This window comes from Oncorhynchus mykiss, chromosome 28, assembly GCF_013265735.2.
Source record: "Oncorhynchus mykiss isolate Arlee chromosome 28, USDA_OmykA_1.1, whole genome shotgun sequence".
Taxonomy (NCBI): Eukaryota; Metazoa; Chordata; class Actinopteri; order Salmoniformes; family Salmonidae; genus Oncorhynchus; species Oncorhynchus mykiss.
In genome coordinates, this window is record NC_048592.1 from 2,661,748 (window position 1) to 2,679,935 (window position 18,188).

At 42.0% G+C, this 18,188-nt stretch overlaps 1 protein-coding gene and 1 non-coding gene across 2 annotated transcripts; one reads left to right on the plus strand and one right to left on the minus strand.

Moving 5' to 3' along the window:
* The first annotated feature begins 132 nt into the window (after positions 1-132).
* LOC110508345 (ras-related protein Rap-2b) lies at positions 133-3,404 on the plus strand. Its single transcript, XM_021588795.2, has one exon. It carries the CDS (start codon positions 456-458, stop codon positions 1,002-1,004), a length of 549 nt encoding a protein of 182 aa, XP_021444470.1. The 5' UTR covers positions 133-455; the 3' UTR covers positions 1,005-3,404.
* An 8,087-nt stretch (positions 3,405-11,491) lies between these two features.
* Positions 11,492-11,544, minus strand: LOC118944896. The gene has a single exon (XR_005040301.1). It is a non-coding gene; the product is annotated as a U7 small nuclear RNA (small nuclear RNA).
* Between the last annotated feature and the right edge of the window lie 6,644 nt (positions 11,545-18,188).

The window sequence follows — 18,188 nt, forward strand, 5'->3', positions numbered from 1 at the left end:
TAACTGGCGCACGCACATATTTGGGGTATATTTTGTATGCAAGCACGGTTTATAAATGAGGCCCCAGGTGACTAATATTTGCGTAGACTAATGTTTTGGGTGACTGCCCCTTTAAGAAATCACAGAACTAAGCCTTGGTTCGTGACGTTAGTTGTCTTGCGTTGAGAAACTGTGTGCAGGAAACGCCAGCCATAGAAGAGATCACGCTTTTTAACACGGTGGCACGGTACAAACAACGGAAAATGTGCAACGCGTTATATTATTAATGTTCGGAAACGGCCGCTCTCTTCGGATTCTTACCAGGACCTTCGGAGACGACCCTCGAAAGCGTTTCCGCCGAGGGATTTGACAACTCCCACCCTCGAAAGAGCTGCCTTTCTGCGGTCTGAAAACATCGGGTCGGCCAGCGGGTGGGTAGAGGATTCGTGGAGAGGGGCTGTCTGTTTTCCGAAGCCATGAGGGAGTATAAAGTGGTCGTGTTGGGCTCGGGCGGCGTGGGTAAATCTGCATTGACTGTCCAGTTTGTGACGGGATCCTTCATTGAGAAATACGACCCCACAATAGAGGATTTTTACCGAAAGGAGATCGAGGTGGACTCGTCTCCCTCTGTTCTGGAGATACTGGACACGGCGGGGACCGAACAGTTCGCCTCCATGCGAGACCTGTACATCAAAAACGGGCAGGGGTTTATTTTGGTCTACAGTCTGGTCAACCAGCAGAGCTTCCAAGACATCAAGGCGTTGAGGGATCAAATCATCCGAGTGAAAAGATACGAGCGAGTGCCCATGGTATTGGTTGGAAATAAAGTGGACTTGGAAGGCGAGAGAGAGGTCTCTTCCGGGGAAGGCAAGGTGCTGGCTCAGGAGTGGAATTGCCCGTTTATGGAAACTTCTGCCAAAAATAAAGGCTTGGTCGACGAACTGTTCGCAGAAATCGTGAGACAGATGAACTATTCCTCTTTACCCAGCGGTGGAGATCGCTGTTGTTCTTGTGTTCTTTTCTAGGAAAACATCTTTAAGTTTGCAACTGTGATTGTTATCTAGCTAAGTAAAACTCATTTAAAAAACAAGGCCTGTTTTGATAACCTGTTGATAACAAAATTATACGGCCTCTTTTTGATAATGCGACCGTCAGTATTATTGGAAAGTTATTTGCACACAACAATCGACGATGACAACAATTTATATTGAAATAGCCTAAAAAGTGTTTACATGACAAAGTACTTGAATGTTTGAGATTTAAAAAAAAAAAAAATATCACACAGCTTTGTAATTGACACTTTTTCTGGAAACGTGCCTAACTGGGAATGTCTTATTGTAAAACCTAAGAGACGCTTTTTGTTCTGGAACTTTGGTGGGGTTTGATTACTGTTGAGTTGTACTTTTTCATGGTTTCTGGGCGGGTCCTTCTGGCCTGGAGAGGGATTAGAGGATTAGTCCCTTTGCTGAACAGGGATTGGTCACTTTTTGTGTGGATTCTGATGGGCTCAAGGACCCCCCCCCCTCCCCTCCTCCTCCATGCAAAAGCTCATGTTTGGATTTTTAGTGTCAAATAAACCCCAAACTCTGTGAATATGCACTGGTCACTGGAACTAGCTTAAACCTGAGCAACTAATTTAAAATGACTAAACATAACACATAGTCTAAACATCAAGAAATTGTGTTTTACCTGCAGAAAAAAAGTCCTACCAAGATGTGTTGTCAGGCCATGGAGTGTTGTGGGTTGCTTTTTTTTGTGTTTTTCTTCAGGATTTGGTAACGTTGGTTTTAACTTCCCCTGCCCATCTCACTCTTCAATGTGCACAAACAAGGTCCTTACTGATGTGACATGGGGAGGGGAAACAGGACACCATGTCAAGTGCCTTCCTAAGAAATACACCTGTGTCTGTATGTGCCAACCAAGGAGCCCTACAATCACAACAGTACTTTACCGTTTCATTTTCATTTCAGTTGGGCTCATAGTGAAAGAGGCTTACTTCCGGGTTGTTCCGTTTGATTTCAATCACTTTTTGACCTCACTCCTTTTTGATTACAACTCAAGTTTGTTTACGTTTGATGTAATTTAAAAGCTTAACAGGCTTGTCAAACTATTAAAAAAACAAAAACATTTTAATGTCAATTATCTAAAACGTGTAAACCCCAATTTACATATTCTGGGGTATATGTGTTGTGCCCGCCGCCATCAGTTGAGACACAGCATACTCTTAAATACAGGTTGGGTGCCATTTGAATCTTTAGAAATAGTTCCATTCTATGAATTATATCCCTTCAGACCAGTGGAATTTAGCTGGTGGTACACCATTGAAATTAACATTTTTATTTTTTTCACAAAGATCCCCTCACCGGTCCACTCACCGTTGAATGTCAACTTAATTGGGAATGTCTATTATGTATATTTCTATGATTTCAATAGGTGTCACATGGACTATTGACAGTGTAATTTCAAACAACTGATATTCTAATTCAAGTCAACATTTTTTGATATGTGGACAAATCATCTTTGTGGTACCATTTGAAAGCTGAAATTTCTGTTATTCCCATTTTAATACATTTAGCCAAAACATAACACCCACCCTGTATTCAAGAGCATGCTGTGTCTCAACCAATGGCAGGCGCAATACAAACACCTCACATTATGTAAAATAGGGTCTATGCTAGTACAAAGGACACTGCCCTGTGTAGGGTGCCGTCTTTTGTATGGAACGATAAACGGGTGTCCTGACTCTGAGGTCATTAAAGATCCCATGGCACTTATCGTAAGAGTAGGGGTGTTAACCCCGGTGTCCTGGCTAAAATTCCTAATCTGGACCTCAAACCATCACGGTCACCTAATAATCCCCAGTTTACAATTGGCTCATTCATAAAATAAATAAAATATTTTTTAAAATGCGAAAAATGAAAAGGTTGAAGTTGATGTGTTTTTAGATAATTAGTTAGATAGTTTTAGATAAAAGACAAATGAAGAAATTATGAAATAGTTTGACAACCCTGTTTGTAAGATTTAAAATGTTGTTAAACCCAGCTGTTTATATTTTCCAGTGATGAAGACATGGTGTTCAAATCAAAAGGTGTACAGTCAAAAAGTGATTTGAAATAAAATGTAATGGCCCTTTTTGTCTTTTTCAGTGAGGAAGTTGAGGTGTAGATGGAATAACAGTTATTTCAGTGCAAAGTTTGAGCTCTTTTTTTCCTCACACTGGTATTCCTTCACTGATAGTATGAGCCCAAACAGCTTTATGTTGTGGGTTCAGCAAAAAGTAAGCCATGTTTGTTTTTATCTTAGAAATAGTTTCTTTCTGAAATGTGAATTCCTGATTTCAATTGTAATTTTGACCCCAGACAAGCCTTTTACCACCCACTTGTCTGGATTGAACAACTTTTAATACAAAAGGCATTTTATGTAAAGTTTTGGTGTGTACTCTTCATTCTGTTGGTGTGGTTGTGTGAATGCTTGTGCACACGCTACACTTGAACATCTGGGGGTGTAATCATTAGTGTGAACAGTTGCATTTTGCAACGAAAACAAGTTTTTATTGGACAAATTCAGGTAGGTTCCGTTCCTATGGCATCCGTTTAAAGAAAAATGTTGCTACAGAATTGGCGTAATGAATACGCCTGTGGTCATTGGCATTAGGCATTGTATTTCTGATTTACTTTTGCCTCATACCTCAGGGCTAGGCCTGACTCTTAACAGACCTCTCCTTTTTCAACCCTCCACAAACCTCAACAAATAACTTAATTTCCACCCTATTTCATAAACATGTTGATCTCTTTAAATTGCTCTGACACATGAATTGCTCTTTGCTTTGTCAATGGTTGAACATAAACAATATTTTTCTGTGGTATAGTCAACCTATTAAGTAGGCTTTTTCTTCCCTCCAGCTTTTTGAGTAGAGGGCAGGCTGGGTGTTCAGTTGGAGGGCTTGTTGGTTAGGCGTACTTCCCTCTTCCCGCCACATGTTTTCTGGGTAGAGGGAGTCAGGAGGGCGCAGAGGGTACTTTCTGTGTCTGGAGCCAGGCCGAATCAGCAGCAAACAGACAGACGTTTGTGACACTGTGTGTGTGAGAGAGAGATGGAGGGACGAGTACTGGGAAACACTCAGCAGAGAGGGTGAAATCAGATGTGTGGGGGTGTTTGTGTTTGAAAGAAGCAGAGAGACTGATTTTCTGGGAAGTGCCAAGCCCGAGTGTTTGGGTATGTGTATGTCCATAAAGTGAACAGTCAAAGCTTTATCATGCTGAGTGGTTGGAGGCAAGACATTCCATAAATTAAGGTAGATGTAGCATAGTCATGGCAGAGGAAGGGAGAGAAGCTGAACTGTGGTGAAATGGAGAAGGAATTGAAAGATTATATCCTCAATACTACCAAGGATATTCTAATGTGTGTATGCGTGTATACTTTATGGTTATTGAGTTGTGTGTGTGTGAGTGTGTGTGTGTATAAATATCAGAGACATTTATTTCTCTTGGTCTGAGAGTCCTTTAGGTGCCTTTTGGTAAACTCCAAGCGTGCTGTCATGTGTCTTTTACAGGAGTGGCTTCCGTCTGGCCATAAAGGCCTGATTGGTCCCATCTCCACAGAGGAACTCTGGAGCTCTGTCTGAGCAACCATCCGGTTCTTGGTTACGTCCCTGACCAAGGCCCTTGCTCAGTTTGTTCGGGCAGCCATCTGTGTTCTTGGGGACCTTCAATGCTGCAGAAATGTTTTGGTACCCTTGCCCAGATCTGTACCTCGACACAATCCTGTCTCTGAGCTCTACGGACAATTCCTTTAACCTCATGGCTTGGTTTTTGCTCTTACATGCACTGTCAACTGTGGTGCCTTTCCAAACCATATTCAATCAATTGAATTTACCAAAGGTGGACTCCAATCAAGATATAAAAATATCTCAAGGATAAATAGATTCAGGATGCACCTGAGCTCAATTTCGAGTCTCATGGCAAAGGGTCTGAATACTTAATAAGGTATTTCTGTTTTTTATTTTTAATAAATCTGAAAAATGTCCAAAAACCTGTTTTCACATTGCCATTTTGGGGTAGTATGTGTAGATTGAGGGAAAACATGTATTTAATACATTTTAGAATAAGGCTTTAAATGTAACAAAATGTGGAAAAAGGGAAGGGGTCTGAACACTTTCCGAATGCTCTATATTTCCGGGTCAGGCCATCTTTTAACATCTATCTGAGCAGAAAACATAAGGAACCGGTTGTAGATCACAGTCATGTCAGACAAAATGTAGAAACCACCGTAGATGATAAGACACAGTAGATGTCACACTCACAGATGCACATGTCGATAAAGGTGATGTAGTTAATGAAGATGACCAAGGGGCATTATTGAGTATCTTGACCTTGTTTTACCTGAAGATGCAAGCCCAAATGCTGTTGCCAGCCAGCACAATACAGTCCACAGTTGGAGGTGTACCTGTGTACCTGTGGATGTATTTCAAGGCCTACCTTCAAACTCAGTGCCTCTTTGCTTGACATCATGGGAAAATCAAAAGAAATCAGTCAAGACCTCAGAAGAAAAGTGTAGACCTCCACAAGTCTGGTTCATCCTTGGGAGCAATTTCCAAATTCCTGAAGGTACCACGTTCACCTGGAGGGCATACTGGACTGCCGAGTCGCACTATAGGCCTGGTGCGTGGTGCCGGCACTGGAGGTACCGGGCTAGGGACACGCACCTCAGGGCGAGTGCGAGGAGTAGGAACAGGGAGTACTGGACGATGGAGGCGCTCTGGTGGCCTGGTGCGTGGTGCAGGCACTGGTGGTACCGGGCTGGAGACACACACCTCAGGGCGAGTGCGGGGAGCAGGCACAGGACGTAATGGGCTGTGGAGGCGTACTGGAGGTCTGGAGTGTAAAGCTGACACAACCCGACATGGCTGGATGCTCATTCTAGCTAGGCCAATGCGAGGAGCTGGAATATAGCGCACCAGGCTAGAAATGTGCACTGGAGACACCGTGCGCATCCGTGCATAACACGGTGCCTGACCAGTTACACGCTCCCCACGGTAAGCACGAGGAGTTGGCTCAGGTCTCCTACCTGACTTAGGCAATCTCCTCGTGTGTCCCCCCAAAAATATTTTTTTGGGGGGCTGCCTCTCGGGCTTCTGTGCTAGCTGTGTACCCTTATATCGTCGCCATTCCTCCATTCTCCTGTATCCCTCCTCGCACTGTTCCAAAGAATTCCATGCAGGCTCTGGCACTCTCCCTGTATCGATCGACCAACTCTCAATCTCCTCCCAGGTTGTAACCCATTCGTCCTTCTCCCGGGTCCATTTCTCCATTAAGCGCTGTTCCTCCCAATCACTCTGCTTGGTCATTTTAAGGTGGGTTATTCTGTCACAATCGTCGTAAAGAGGAGACCAAAGCGCAGTGTGATTAGAATACATTCTTCTTTTAATGAATGAAGAATAAGAAGAACACTTACACAAAAACAACAAAACGACCGTGACGCTTTGACAACGAGTGCAGACACAGGCAACTACACAGACAATAACCCACAAAATACCCAAAGAAGATGGCTGCCTAAATATGGTTCCCAATCAGAGACAACGATACACACCTGCCTCTAATTGAGAACCAATCTAGGCAACCATAGACATATATAAACACCTAGATAGTAAACAACCCCAAAAACCTACAAAACCCCTAGACAGCACAAAAAACACATACGTCACCCATGTCACACCCTGACCTAACCAAAACAATAAAGAAAACAAAGAATACTCAGGTCAGGGAGTGACAGGGGGTGGCAGAATCATGTTGTGGGGGTGCTTTGCTGCAGGAGGAACTGGTGCACTTCACAAAATAGATGGCATCATGAGGCTGGAAAATTGTGTGGATATATTGAAGCAACATCTCAAGACATCAGTCAGGAAGTTAAAGCTTCCAAATGGACAATGACCCCAAGCATACTTCCAAAGTTGTTGCAAAATGGCTTAAGGACAAAGTCAAGGTATTGGAGTGGCCATCACAAAGTCACAATGCTATAGAAAATGTGTGGGCAGAACTGAAAGAGCATGTCCAAGCAAGGAGGCCAACAAACCTGACTCAGTTACACCAGCTCTGCCAGGAGGAATGGGCCAAAATTCACCCAGCTTATTGTGGGAAGCTTGTTGGAAGCTTGTGGAAGGCTACCTGAAACGTCTAACCATTTAAATTCAATGCTACCAAATACTAATTGAGTGTATGTAAACTTCTGACCCACTGGGAATGTGATGAAAGAAATAAAAGCTGAAATAAATCATTCTCACTACTATTATTCTGACATTTCACATTCTTAAAATAAAGTGGTGATCCTAACTGACCTGAGACAGGGAATTTTTACTAGGATTAAATTAATTGTGAAAAAGTTTAAATGTATTTGGCTAAGGTGTGTGCAAACTTCCGACTTCAACTATATATATATATATATATATATATATATATATCTATATATATATATATATATATATATATATATATATATATAGTATGTATGTATATAGTATGTATGTATATAGTACCAGTCAAAAGTTTTGACACACATACTCATTCTAGGGTTTTTCTTTATTTTGAATATTTTCTACCTAGTAGTGAAGACATAACACATACGGAATCATGTAGCAACCAAAAAAGTGTTAAACAAATCATTATATTTTTTATATTTTTTATTCTTCAAAGTAGCCACCCTTTGTCTTGATGACAGCTTTGCACATTGGCATTCTTTCGACCAGCTTCATGAGGTAGTCACCTTTGAAACATCAAAGTCAGTCACTCATTTCAAGAACATCAAAAAACTGAAAAGTTTCTTTAAGTGCAGTCGCAAAAAAACATCAAGTGCTATGATGAAACTGGCTCTCATGAGGTCTGCCACAGGAAAGAAAGACCCATAGTTACCTGTACTGCAGAGGATAAGTTCATTAGAGTTACCAGCCTCAGAAATGGGCAATTAACTGCACCTCAGATTGCAGCCCAAATAAATGCATCAAAGTTCAAGTAACAGACACATTTCAACATCAACTGTTTAGAGGAGACTGTGTGAATCAGGCCTTCATGGTTGAATTGCTACAAAGAAACCACTACTAAAGGACACCAATAAGAAGACACTTGCTTGGGCCAAGAAACACGAGCAATGCACATTAGACCAGTGAACATCTGTCATTTGGTCTGATGAGTCCACATTTTAGATTTTTGGATCCAACCACCATATCCTTGTGATACGCGGAGTACGTGAACGGATGATCTCTGCATGTGTAGTTCCCACCGTGAAGCATGGAGGAGGAGGTGTGATGGTGTGGGGGTGTTTTGCTGGTGACACTGTTGGTGATTTATTTAGAATGCAAGGCACACTTAACCAGCATGGCTAGCGCAGCATTCTGCATGATACGCCATCCTATCTGGTTTCCCCTTAGTAGAACAATAATTTGTTGTTCAACAGGAGAGTGACCCAAAACACACCTCCTGGCTGTGTACGGGCTATTTGACCAAGAAGGAGAGTGATGGAGTGCTACATCAGATGACCTGGCCTGTTTACAATCACCCGACCTCAACCCAATTGAGATGGTTTGGGATGAGTTGGACCGCTGAGTGAAGGAAAAGCAGCCAACAAGTGCTCAGCTTATGTGAAAAGACTGTTGGAAAAGCATTCCTCATGACGCTGGTTGAGAGAATGCCAAGAGTGTGCAAAGCTGTCATCAAGGCAAAGGGTGGCTACTTTGAAGAATCTAAAATATAATTAGTTTACATTTTTTGGGGTTATTACATTATTCCATATGTGTTATTGCACAGTTTTGATGTCTTCACTATTATTCTACAATGAAGAAAATAGTAAAAATAAAGAAAAACCCTTGAATTAGAGCTGTGTCTTTACTTTTGCCTGGTACTGTATATACAGAGCATTCGGAAAGTATTCAGATCCCTTGAATTTTTCCACATTTTGTCACGTTACAGCCTTATTCTAAAATGTATTAAATTAATAATGTTTCTCATCAATCTACACACAATACCCCATAATGACGAAGTGAAAATATAATTATTTTTTGTTTTTGTTTATAATAATAATTACAATATTTTATTTAGATACATATTTAGACCCTTTGCTATAAGACTCAAAATTGCATTCAGGTACATCCTTTCCATTGATCATCCTTGAGATGTTTCTACAACTTGATTGGAGTTGTCGTGGAATATTCTAATCACGTGAGAGAGACTGTCATTTCTTCAAACAATCATCTTTATTCAATAATTATTGAATAATCGAATCACCTTTTTTCGATTAATTGTAATAATGAGGATGGTCGAAGGGTATTGGATCGAGAGTCTAACCTTTACAAACAATGCTGGTCCTTATATAGCGGATACAAAAATGCTTCGTCACAGTTGGTTCCACCCCTCCCATGCAGATTGGGGGGCACCATAAGCCACTTTGGGTTCATCCTGTGGTCATCTGTCTTTGGTGTTGTTTCCCAGATGCAAGAATGATTAGACACAATAAGTGTTTTGTTCTATTCCTCCAGGCTCTCTCGATCTTGGTTACACCCACCACATCTTATCTATGGAATGCCAGCTGTAGGTCTTTAGGCTCCTCTCAGTTCACATAGACACAGATGAGAAGGTACTCAAAGCTATTCAATGCATAAACAGTATTATAACATCATCTTGTCATTCTGCTCTCACAGAGTTCACCTGTGGTAAATACAATTGATTGGACATCATTTAGAGAGGCACACACCTGTCTATATATGGTCCCCTCAGTTGACAGTGCATGTCAGAGCACAAACCAAGCCATGAGGTCAACTTGGTCAAGAAGTTTGAAACATCCAAGACTCTTTCTAGAGCTGGCTGCCTGGCCAAACTGAGCACTCGGGGGAGAAGGGCCTTGGTCAGGGAGGTGACCAAAAATCCGATGGTTGCTCTGACAGAGCTCCAGAGTTCCTCTGTGGAGATGAGAGAACCTTCCAGAAGGAAAAAAATGTCTGCAGCACTCCACCAATCAGGCCTTTTGGGTAGAGTGACCAGCTGGAAGCCTCTCCTCAGTAAAAAGGCACATGACAGCCCACTTAGAGTTTGCCAAAAGGCACCTAAAGGATGCTCATACCATGAGAAACAAGATTCTCTGGTCTGATGAAACCATGATTGAACTCTTTGGACTGAATGCCAAGCGTCACGTCTGGAGGAAACATGGCACCATCCCTATGGTGAAGCATGGTGGTGGCAGCATTATGCTGTGGAGATGTTTTTCAGCTGCAAGGACTGGGAGACTAGTCAGGATTGAGGGAAAGATGAACGGAGCAAAGCGCAGAGAGATCCTTGATGAAAACCTGCTCCAGAGCGCTCAGGACCTCAGACTGGGGCAAAGGTTGCCCTTCCAACAGGACAATGACCCTAAGTATACAGCCAAGACAACGCAGGAGTGGCTTTGGGACAAGTCTTTAAATGTCTTGAGTGGCCCTGCGAGAGTCCGGACTTGAACCCGATTCCACATCTCTGGAGACACCTGTAAATAGCTGTGCAGCGACGCTGCCCATCCAAGCTTGAGAGGATCTGCAGAGAAAAATGGGAGAAAATCCCCAAATAGAGGTGTGCCAAGCTTGTAGCCTCTTACCCAAGACTCGAGGCTGTAATCGCAGCCAAAGGTGCTTCGACAAAGTATTGAGTAAGGGTGTGATTACTTATGTAATTGTGATTTCAGTTTTTTATTTTTTATAAATGTGCAAAATAATTATGGGTTATTGTGTGTAGATTGACGAGGAAAAAACAAATGAATCAATTTTAGAATAAGGCTGTAACGTAACAAAATGTGGAAAAAGTCAAAGGTTCTGAATACTTTCCGAATGCACTGCAGATGTACACGTATTGTTTTTCTTACAATATTACATTTCAGGGATCTGTCTTCTAAAGACAACCTGCAATGCTGTTTAGTACTGTAAAATAATTGTACATTACGTTAGGTATGTCCCTGTAAACTTACAGCATTATGCTGGCACCACAGTTGCCAGCTTAATACTGTAATTTTGCTTGACTGCAGAGATGCTGTAATATAGTTTACAGTACTATTTTCCTTACTGTAGTACATATTGAGCCATATTACAGCATCCCTGCTGTAAATTTGCAGTGTCGGCTATCCGAGTACATGAGTACATGATCAATTGATGTTTACTGATCATGAAAGCATGTATTGCTGTATTGCCTGACTCTAATAGCGAGCTAAATGTGCACAATTGTTTTGCTTGGAATAATCTGAAATTTGTAGTTCTGACTATGCTCTTCAAGGGGTGATATTACAACCAAATGTATAAAATGTCTTTAACAATCCCTTACACTGCACGTAGTTGTCTATGGTTTTAGCGAAGCTGGGGGTCTCCTTGCACCCCATCAGCCAAATTGAACACTCTGCAACATATTGTATATTGTACAGTATGCTGTAGTATTTACTGTAGTGTTTTTTGCAGACATTACTATAGTATTTGCTAAAGTGCTTTTGTTTTATAATTTTTGACAGAAGTGGGGGCTTTCTCCTTGAGGAAACCTACTGGAGAAATACTAAAAGAGCACATTGTCCCTAACATGTAGGTAGGACAAAAATTGTTATGTAGTCCAGTTTCTTTGTGTATAATAGTATTCTACAAAAGTCTATACTAAGTGCTACACATGATCGATGGATACTACATTATGTAGTATAGTATTGTTCACAATTCTATAGTATTTTGTTATGTATGTATCTTAGCTAAGGTCAATGCAAGCTGTACAAACACTTGGCCCCTAAGCCCTTTATTAAGTGGCTAGTTTCAGTTTATTCATTTAGCAGACACTTTTATCCAAAGCATCTAGGGTTAAGTGCTTTGCTCAAGGGCACATTGACAGATGTTTCACCTAGTCAGCTCAGGGATTCAAACCAGCAACCTTTCGGTTACTGACCCAACACTCTTAACCACTAAGCCAGTGGTTCCCAAATTGTAGGATGCGCACCCGATGATGGGGAACTCAGTTCGGATTAAAATTTAGTCTTGAAAGTTGTAATAGTAGAATGCACAGGGTGCAATTTCGAAATTGGATAGTGCATCATCAGTTCCTCTTGTCATGTCAGTCATTGCATACCTTAAAGTGCTATATATAACTTGTCTGAAATGTCCAGATCAGCTAGCCCATGTCAGGTAACAATTTATTTAGGTTTTTTAGCCCATAGATATTATAATTTTTGAGTTGCTCAAATTTCACATGAATACACATTAGAAATGGCAAAATGTATAGAATTGCAAGAAAATTTGCTTTAAAACTGCTACATTTTCTTTGCACTATTTTATACATGTCATTCTTTGTTGTGTATAATTATTTATCTCTATTGTACCATTTTGTGAAGTCTAGATACTGTAACAGTATGAATCTTATCAAAATGTACAAAAAATCTGAGGCCTGTAGTTTTTCCTGATCTGTCAACCTAACCAGGTAAAACTGCGGACCCATAATATGGACTCTGATGGCACCAGAGTTTTTCTAATCAGGTCACATGGTTTAAAAAAAACTCCTGGCCTTGGGAAGGATGAAAACCCTGTCAAACTGCAGCAACCTTGCACTTGTTTATATTAATGATATTTTAAAGAAGGACTAGTGGGGGTTTCCTATACACAGAGAAAGAAACATGATTGGACATTAAAACACACAGGGGTGAGCTTGCTTTTTGATGACAGATTCCACCAACATTTTCTAGTTCAATGGAGATGGCCAACTGAGAACAACCTATTGCATTTGTGTATTTTTTTCAATGAACATGCGGAAGGTGACAGAATTCTGTAAACAAATGTAAACAAATCCACAGACGTCATTTGATCTACAAATGCAGATTCAACAGTTCTAATGCAAACGTGTTCTTTTGAAATGGTTGGAATCCTACACAATGCAATACTTTTATTTCAAACTCTGAAAAGATGCTTGTCAGTGCTTCTGTTTTTATCTACACATTGTGATGTTAGTTTGCAAATGTGGGAGCATTTACTAAAAAAATCATTATCCATATTTATAAATAATTTAGCATTTATAAAAAATGATGTTTTACAAATACAAGTCAAGAGGTGTTTGTAAATGGATAGTCCATTATATTTGTGCATTGTGTTTTTTTGATTTATGGATTATGGTACATACAGTGCCTTGCGAAAGTATTCGGCCCCCTTGAACTTTGCGAACTTTTGCCACATTTCAGGCTTCAAACATAAAGATATAAAACTGTATTTTTTTGTGAAGAATCAACAACAAGTGGGACACAGTCATGAAGTGGAACGACATTTATTGGATATTTCAAACTTCTTTAACAAATCAAAAACTGAAAAATTGGGCGTGCAAAATTATTCAGCCCCTTTACTTTCAGTGCAGCAAACTCTCTCCAGAAGTTCAGTGAGGATCTCTGAATGATCCAATGTTGACCTAAATGACTAATGATGATAAATACAATCCACCTGTGTGTAATCAAGTCTCCGTATAAATGCACCTGCACTGTGATAGTCTCAGAGGTCCGTTAAAAGCGCAGAGAGCATCATGAAGAACAAGGAACACACCAGGCAGGTCCGAGATACTGTTGTGAAGAAGTTTAAAGCCGGATTTGGATACAAAAAGATTTCCCAAGCTTTAAACATCCCAAGGAGCACTGTGCAAGCGATAATATTGAAATGGAAGGAGTATCAGACCACTGCAAATCTACCAAGACCTGGCCGTCCCTCTAAACGTTCAGCTCATACAAGGAGAAGACTGATCAGAGATGCAGCCAAGAGGCCCATGATCACTCTGGATGAACTGCAGAGATCTACAGCTGAGGTGGGAGACTCTGTCCATAGGACAACAATCAGTCGTATATTGCACAAATCTGGCCTTTTAGGAAGAGTGGCAAGAAGAAAGCCATTTCTTAAAGATATCCATAAAAAGTGTTGTTTAAAGTTTGCCACAAGCCACCTGGGAGACACACCAAACATGTGGAAGAAGGTGCTCTGGTCAGATGAAACCAAAATTGAACTTTTTGGCAACAATGCAAAACGTTATGTTTGGCGTAAAAGCAACACAGCTGAACACACCATCCCCACTGTCAAACATGGTGGTGGCAGCATCATGGTTTGGGCCTGCTTTTCTTCAGCAGGGACAGGGAATATGGTTAAAATTGATGGGAAGATGGATGGAGCCAAATACAGGACCATTCTGGAAGAAAATCTGATGGAGTCTGCAAAAGACCTGAGACTGGGACGGAGATTTGTCTTCCAACAAGACAATGATCCAAAACATAAAGCAAAATCTACAATGGAATGGTTCAAAAATAAACATATCCAGGTGTTAGAATGGCCAAGTCAATGTCCAGACCTGAATCCAATCGAGAATCTGTGGAAAGAACTGAAAACTGCTGTTCACAAATGGTCTCCATCCAACCTCACTGAGCTCGAGCTGTTTTGCAAGGAGGAATGTGCAAAACTGATAGAGACACACCCCAAGCGACTTACAGCTGTAATCGCAGCAAAAGGTGGCGCTACAAAGTATTAACTTAAGGGGGCTGAATAATTTTGCACGCCCAATTTTTCAGTTTTGGATTTGTTAAAAAAGTTTGAAATATCCAATAAATGTCGTTCCACTTCATGATTGTGTCCCACTTGTTGTTGATTCTTCACAAAAAAATACAGTTTTATATCTTTATGTTTGAAGCCTGAAATGTGGCAAAAGGTCGCAAAGTTCAAGGGGGCCGAATACTTTTGCAAGGCACTGTATTTGTGAGTTGTACTCTATCTGTCCTGGTCGGTCCCTGTTTGGGAGACCAGATGCTGCTGCAAGTGTTGTTGGAGGGACAGTTGGAGGCACTATTTTCTCTGGTCTAAAAAAATATATCCCAATGCCCCAGGGCAGTGATTGGGGACATTGCCATGTGTAAGGTGCCGTCTTTCAGATGGGACGTTAAACGGGTGTCCTGACTCTCTGTGGTCACTAAAGATCAAATCAAATTGATTTGTATAGCCCTTCTTACATCAGCTGATATCTCAAAGTGCTGTAAAGAAACCCAGCCTAAAACCCCAAACAGCAAGCAATGCAGGTGTAGAAGCACTCATGACACTTTTCATAAGAGTAGGGATGTTAACCCCGGTGTCCTGGCTAAATTCCCAATCTGGGCTTCATACAATCAGTCACCTAATCATACACAGCTTCCAATTTACTCATTATTCCCCCTCCTCTGCCCTGTAACTATTCCCCAGGTCGTTGCTGTAAATGAGAATGTATTCTTAGTCAACTTACCTGGTAAATTAGGGTAAAATAATCAATTAAAACATGTATTTACAATAATTTTGGCACTACTCTATGTCCATACAGGGGCCTCATTTATAAACGTCTGTCACAACTCTCATTTAATTGGACTCACTTCAGAGTAGTGAATAGCTTTATGCAATCCGATCCGAAGCACAGTTTGACGGTAGAACAGACCAGACCAGACCAGACCTTTTCCATCCATATTTGTAAGCTACGTCTGAATACTGTCGTGAAATTTCTCGAGGAGGCAATAGCATACATGTATCGTAACCATTACAGAATAAATTCCTCATTCTGAAGTAGCCATACAACAAATTTCCTTGTTGGATTGGGCCTATTAGATAAACAAAATTATATTAGACTATCTGTCCCGTGCATTAGAAAGGGGGTGCGGGTTATAACATACAGGTGAACTGTCACGACTTCCGCCGAAGTCGGTCCCTCTCCTTGTCCGATCCACTTTTCATTTTCCATTTGTCTTGTCTTTGTCTTACACACCTGGTTTCAATTCCCCAATTACTTGTTCAATATTTAACCCTCTGTTCCCGCATGTTTGTTTGGGAGTAATTGTTCATTGTATTGCGGTCCGTATTTGTGGCCTTGCATTTACACAACGTGTATTGTTATATTATTGAGTAAAATTGCTTTCAGTACTCATACCCACTGTCCTGCGACTGACTCATCTCACCAGCTACACACAGACGCATTACAGAATTACTCACCTGAAATGGAGTCAGCAGGAGTAGACGCTCCCGTTTCTCGGTTGAAGAGCTAGTGCTGCAGACTATGGAGAGATGGGAGAGAGAAGGAGGTCTTCCAAGCCTTCACCAGCCCCACTACAGCAGGCTCCACAGTTCACCTCTCCTTTACCCGGTCCCAGCGGGATTACCAGCTGGAGCTCCCAGCTGGAGCTCCCACCTGGAGCTCTACCTGGCGACCGTCCACCCGGATCCTTCGGGACGTGAGAGCGTGTCCAACCTTGTCTCCTGCCTCTCAGGCAAAGCCCTGGAGTGGGCTAACACATTATGGAGTGAGGGAGACGCAGCTTTGGACCATTACGCAGTTTGGACCTTTACGCTTTCGGCAGTTTTCGACCACCCGTCTGAAGGTCGAGAGGCGGGTGAACATCTGTTCGCGCAGGATTTCGCTTTGGACTTCCGGACCCTGGCCGCCAGTGCGGGATGGAACAACAGGGTCCTGATCGATCACTACCAGTGCAGTCTGCGCGAGGACATCCGTCGGGAGTTGGCCTGCCGAGACACCACCCTCACGTTGGACCAGCTGGTGGACCTATCCATCCGGCTGGACAAGCTGCTGGACACCCGTGGACGTCCGGATCGGGGCCCCGATCCGACGCCCATGGAGCTGGGAGGTGCTGCGCTCAGGGTGACTGGAGGAGGGGTTATTCCCTGCACCATCTGTGGCCGCAGAGGGCACACTGCTGGTCTGTGCTGGGGGGGTTCCTCAGGGAGTCGAGGCAGCAGGCAGGGCATTATTGTGTCACCCCAGGTCGGCACCAGTCGGCACCAGGCTCACCCAGAGCCCCCTGTTGCTCACATGTACAGTGCCTTGCGAAAGTATTCGGCCCCCTTGAACTTTGCGACCTTTTGCCACATTTCAGGCTTCAAACATAAAGATATAAAACTGTATTTTTTTGTGAAGAATCAACAACAAGTGGGACACAATCATGAAGTGGAACGACATTTATTGGATATTTCAAACTTTTTTAACAAATGAAAAACTGAGAAATTGGGCGTGCAAAATTATTCAGCCCCTTTACTTTCATTGCAGCAAACTCTCTCCAGAAGTTCAGTGAGGATCTCTGAATGATCCAATGTTGACCTAAATGACTAATGATGATGAATACAATCCACCTGTGTGTAATCAAGTCTGCACTGTGATAGTCTCAGAGGTCCGTTAAAAGCGCAGAGAGCATCATGAAGAACAAGGAACACACCAGGCAGGTCCGAGATACTGTTGTGAAGAAGTTTAAAGCCGGATTTGGATACAAAAAATATTTCCCAAGCTTTAAACATCCCAAGGAGCACTGTGCAAGCGATAATATTGAAATGGAAGGAGTATCCGACCTCTGCAAATCTACCAAGACCTGGCCGTCCCTCTAAACTTTCAGCTCATGCAAGGAGAAGACTGATCAGAGATGCAGCCAAGAGGCCCATGATCACTCTGGATGAACTGCAGAGATCTACAGCTGAGGTGGGAGACTCTGTCCATAGGACAACGATCAGTCGTATATTGCACAAATCTGGCCTTTATGGAAGAGTGGCAAGAAGAAAGCCATTTCTTAAAGATATCCATAAAAAGTGTCGTTTAAAGTTTGCCACAAGCCACCTGGGAGACACACCAAACATGTGGAAGAAGGTGCTCTGGTCAGATGAAACCAAAATTGAACTTTTTGGCAACAATGCAAAACGTTATGTTTGGCGTAAAAGCAACACAGCTGAACACACCATCCCCACTGTCAAACATGGTAGTGGCAGAATCATGGTTTGGGCCTGCTTTTCTTCAGCAGGGACAGGGAAGATGGTTAAAATGTATGGGAAGATGGATGGAGCCAAATACAGGACCATTCTGGAAGAAAACCTGATGGAGTCTGCAAAAGACCTGAGACTGGGACGGAGATTTGTCTTCCAACAAGACAATGATCCAAAACATAAAGCAAAATCTACAATGGAATGGTTCAAAAATAAACATATCCAGGTGTTAGAATGGCCAAGTCAAAGTCCAGACCTGAATCCAACCTATTTAGTAAAAATATCCTTGCATGACCAAGCACCCCTATAATATTTTTACACTATTAAAATGCTCAGAATTGAAGAAATTGTACCTTTCTCTAATCTATCAGGAAGCTTGAAAGAACAGGCTGAGTGGGCGGGGAGCTTATATTCATGAGCTCGGCTTGACGGACAGCTCTTT

Coding starts and splice junctions, on each gene's coding strand:
- LOC110508345 (XM_021588795.2), top strand. CDS start 456: ATGAGGGAGTATAAAGTGGTCGTGTTGGGCTCGGGCGGCGTGGGTAAA.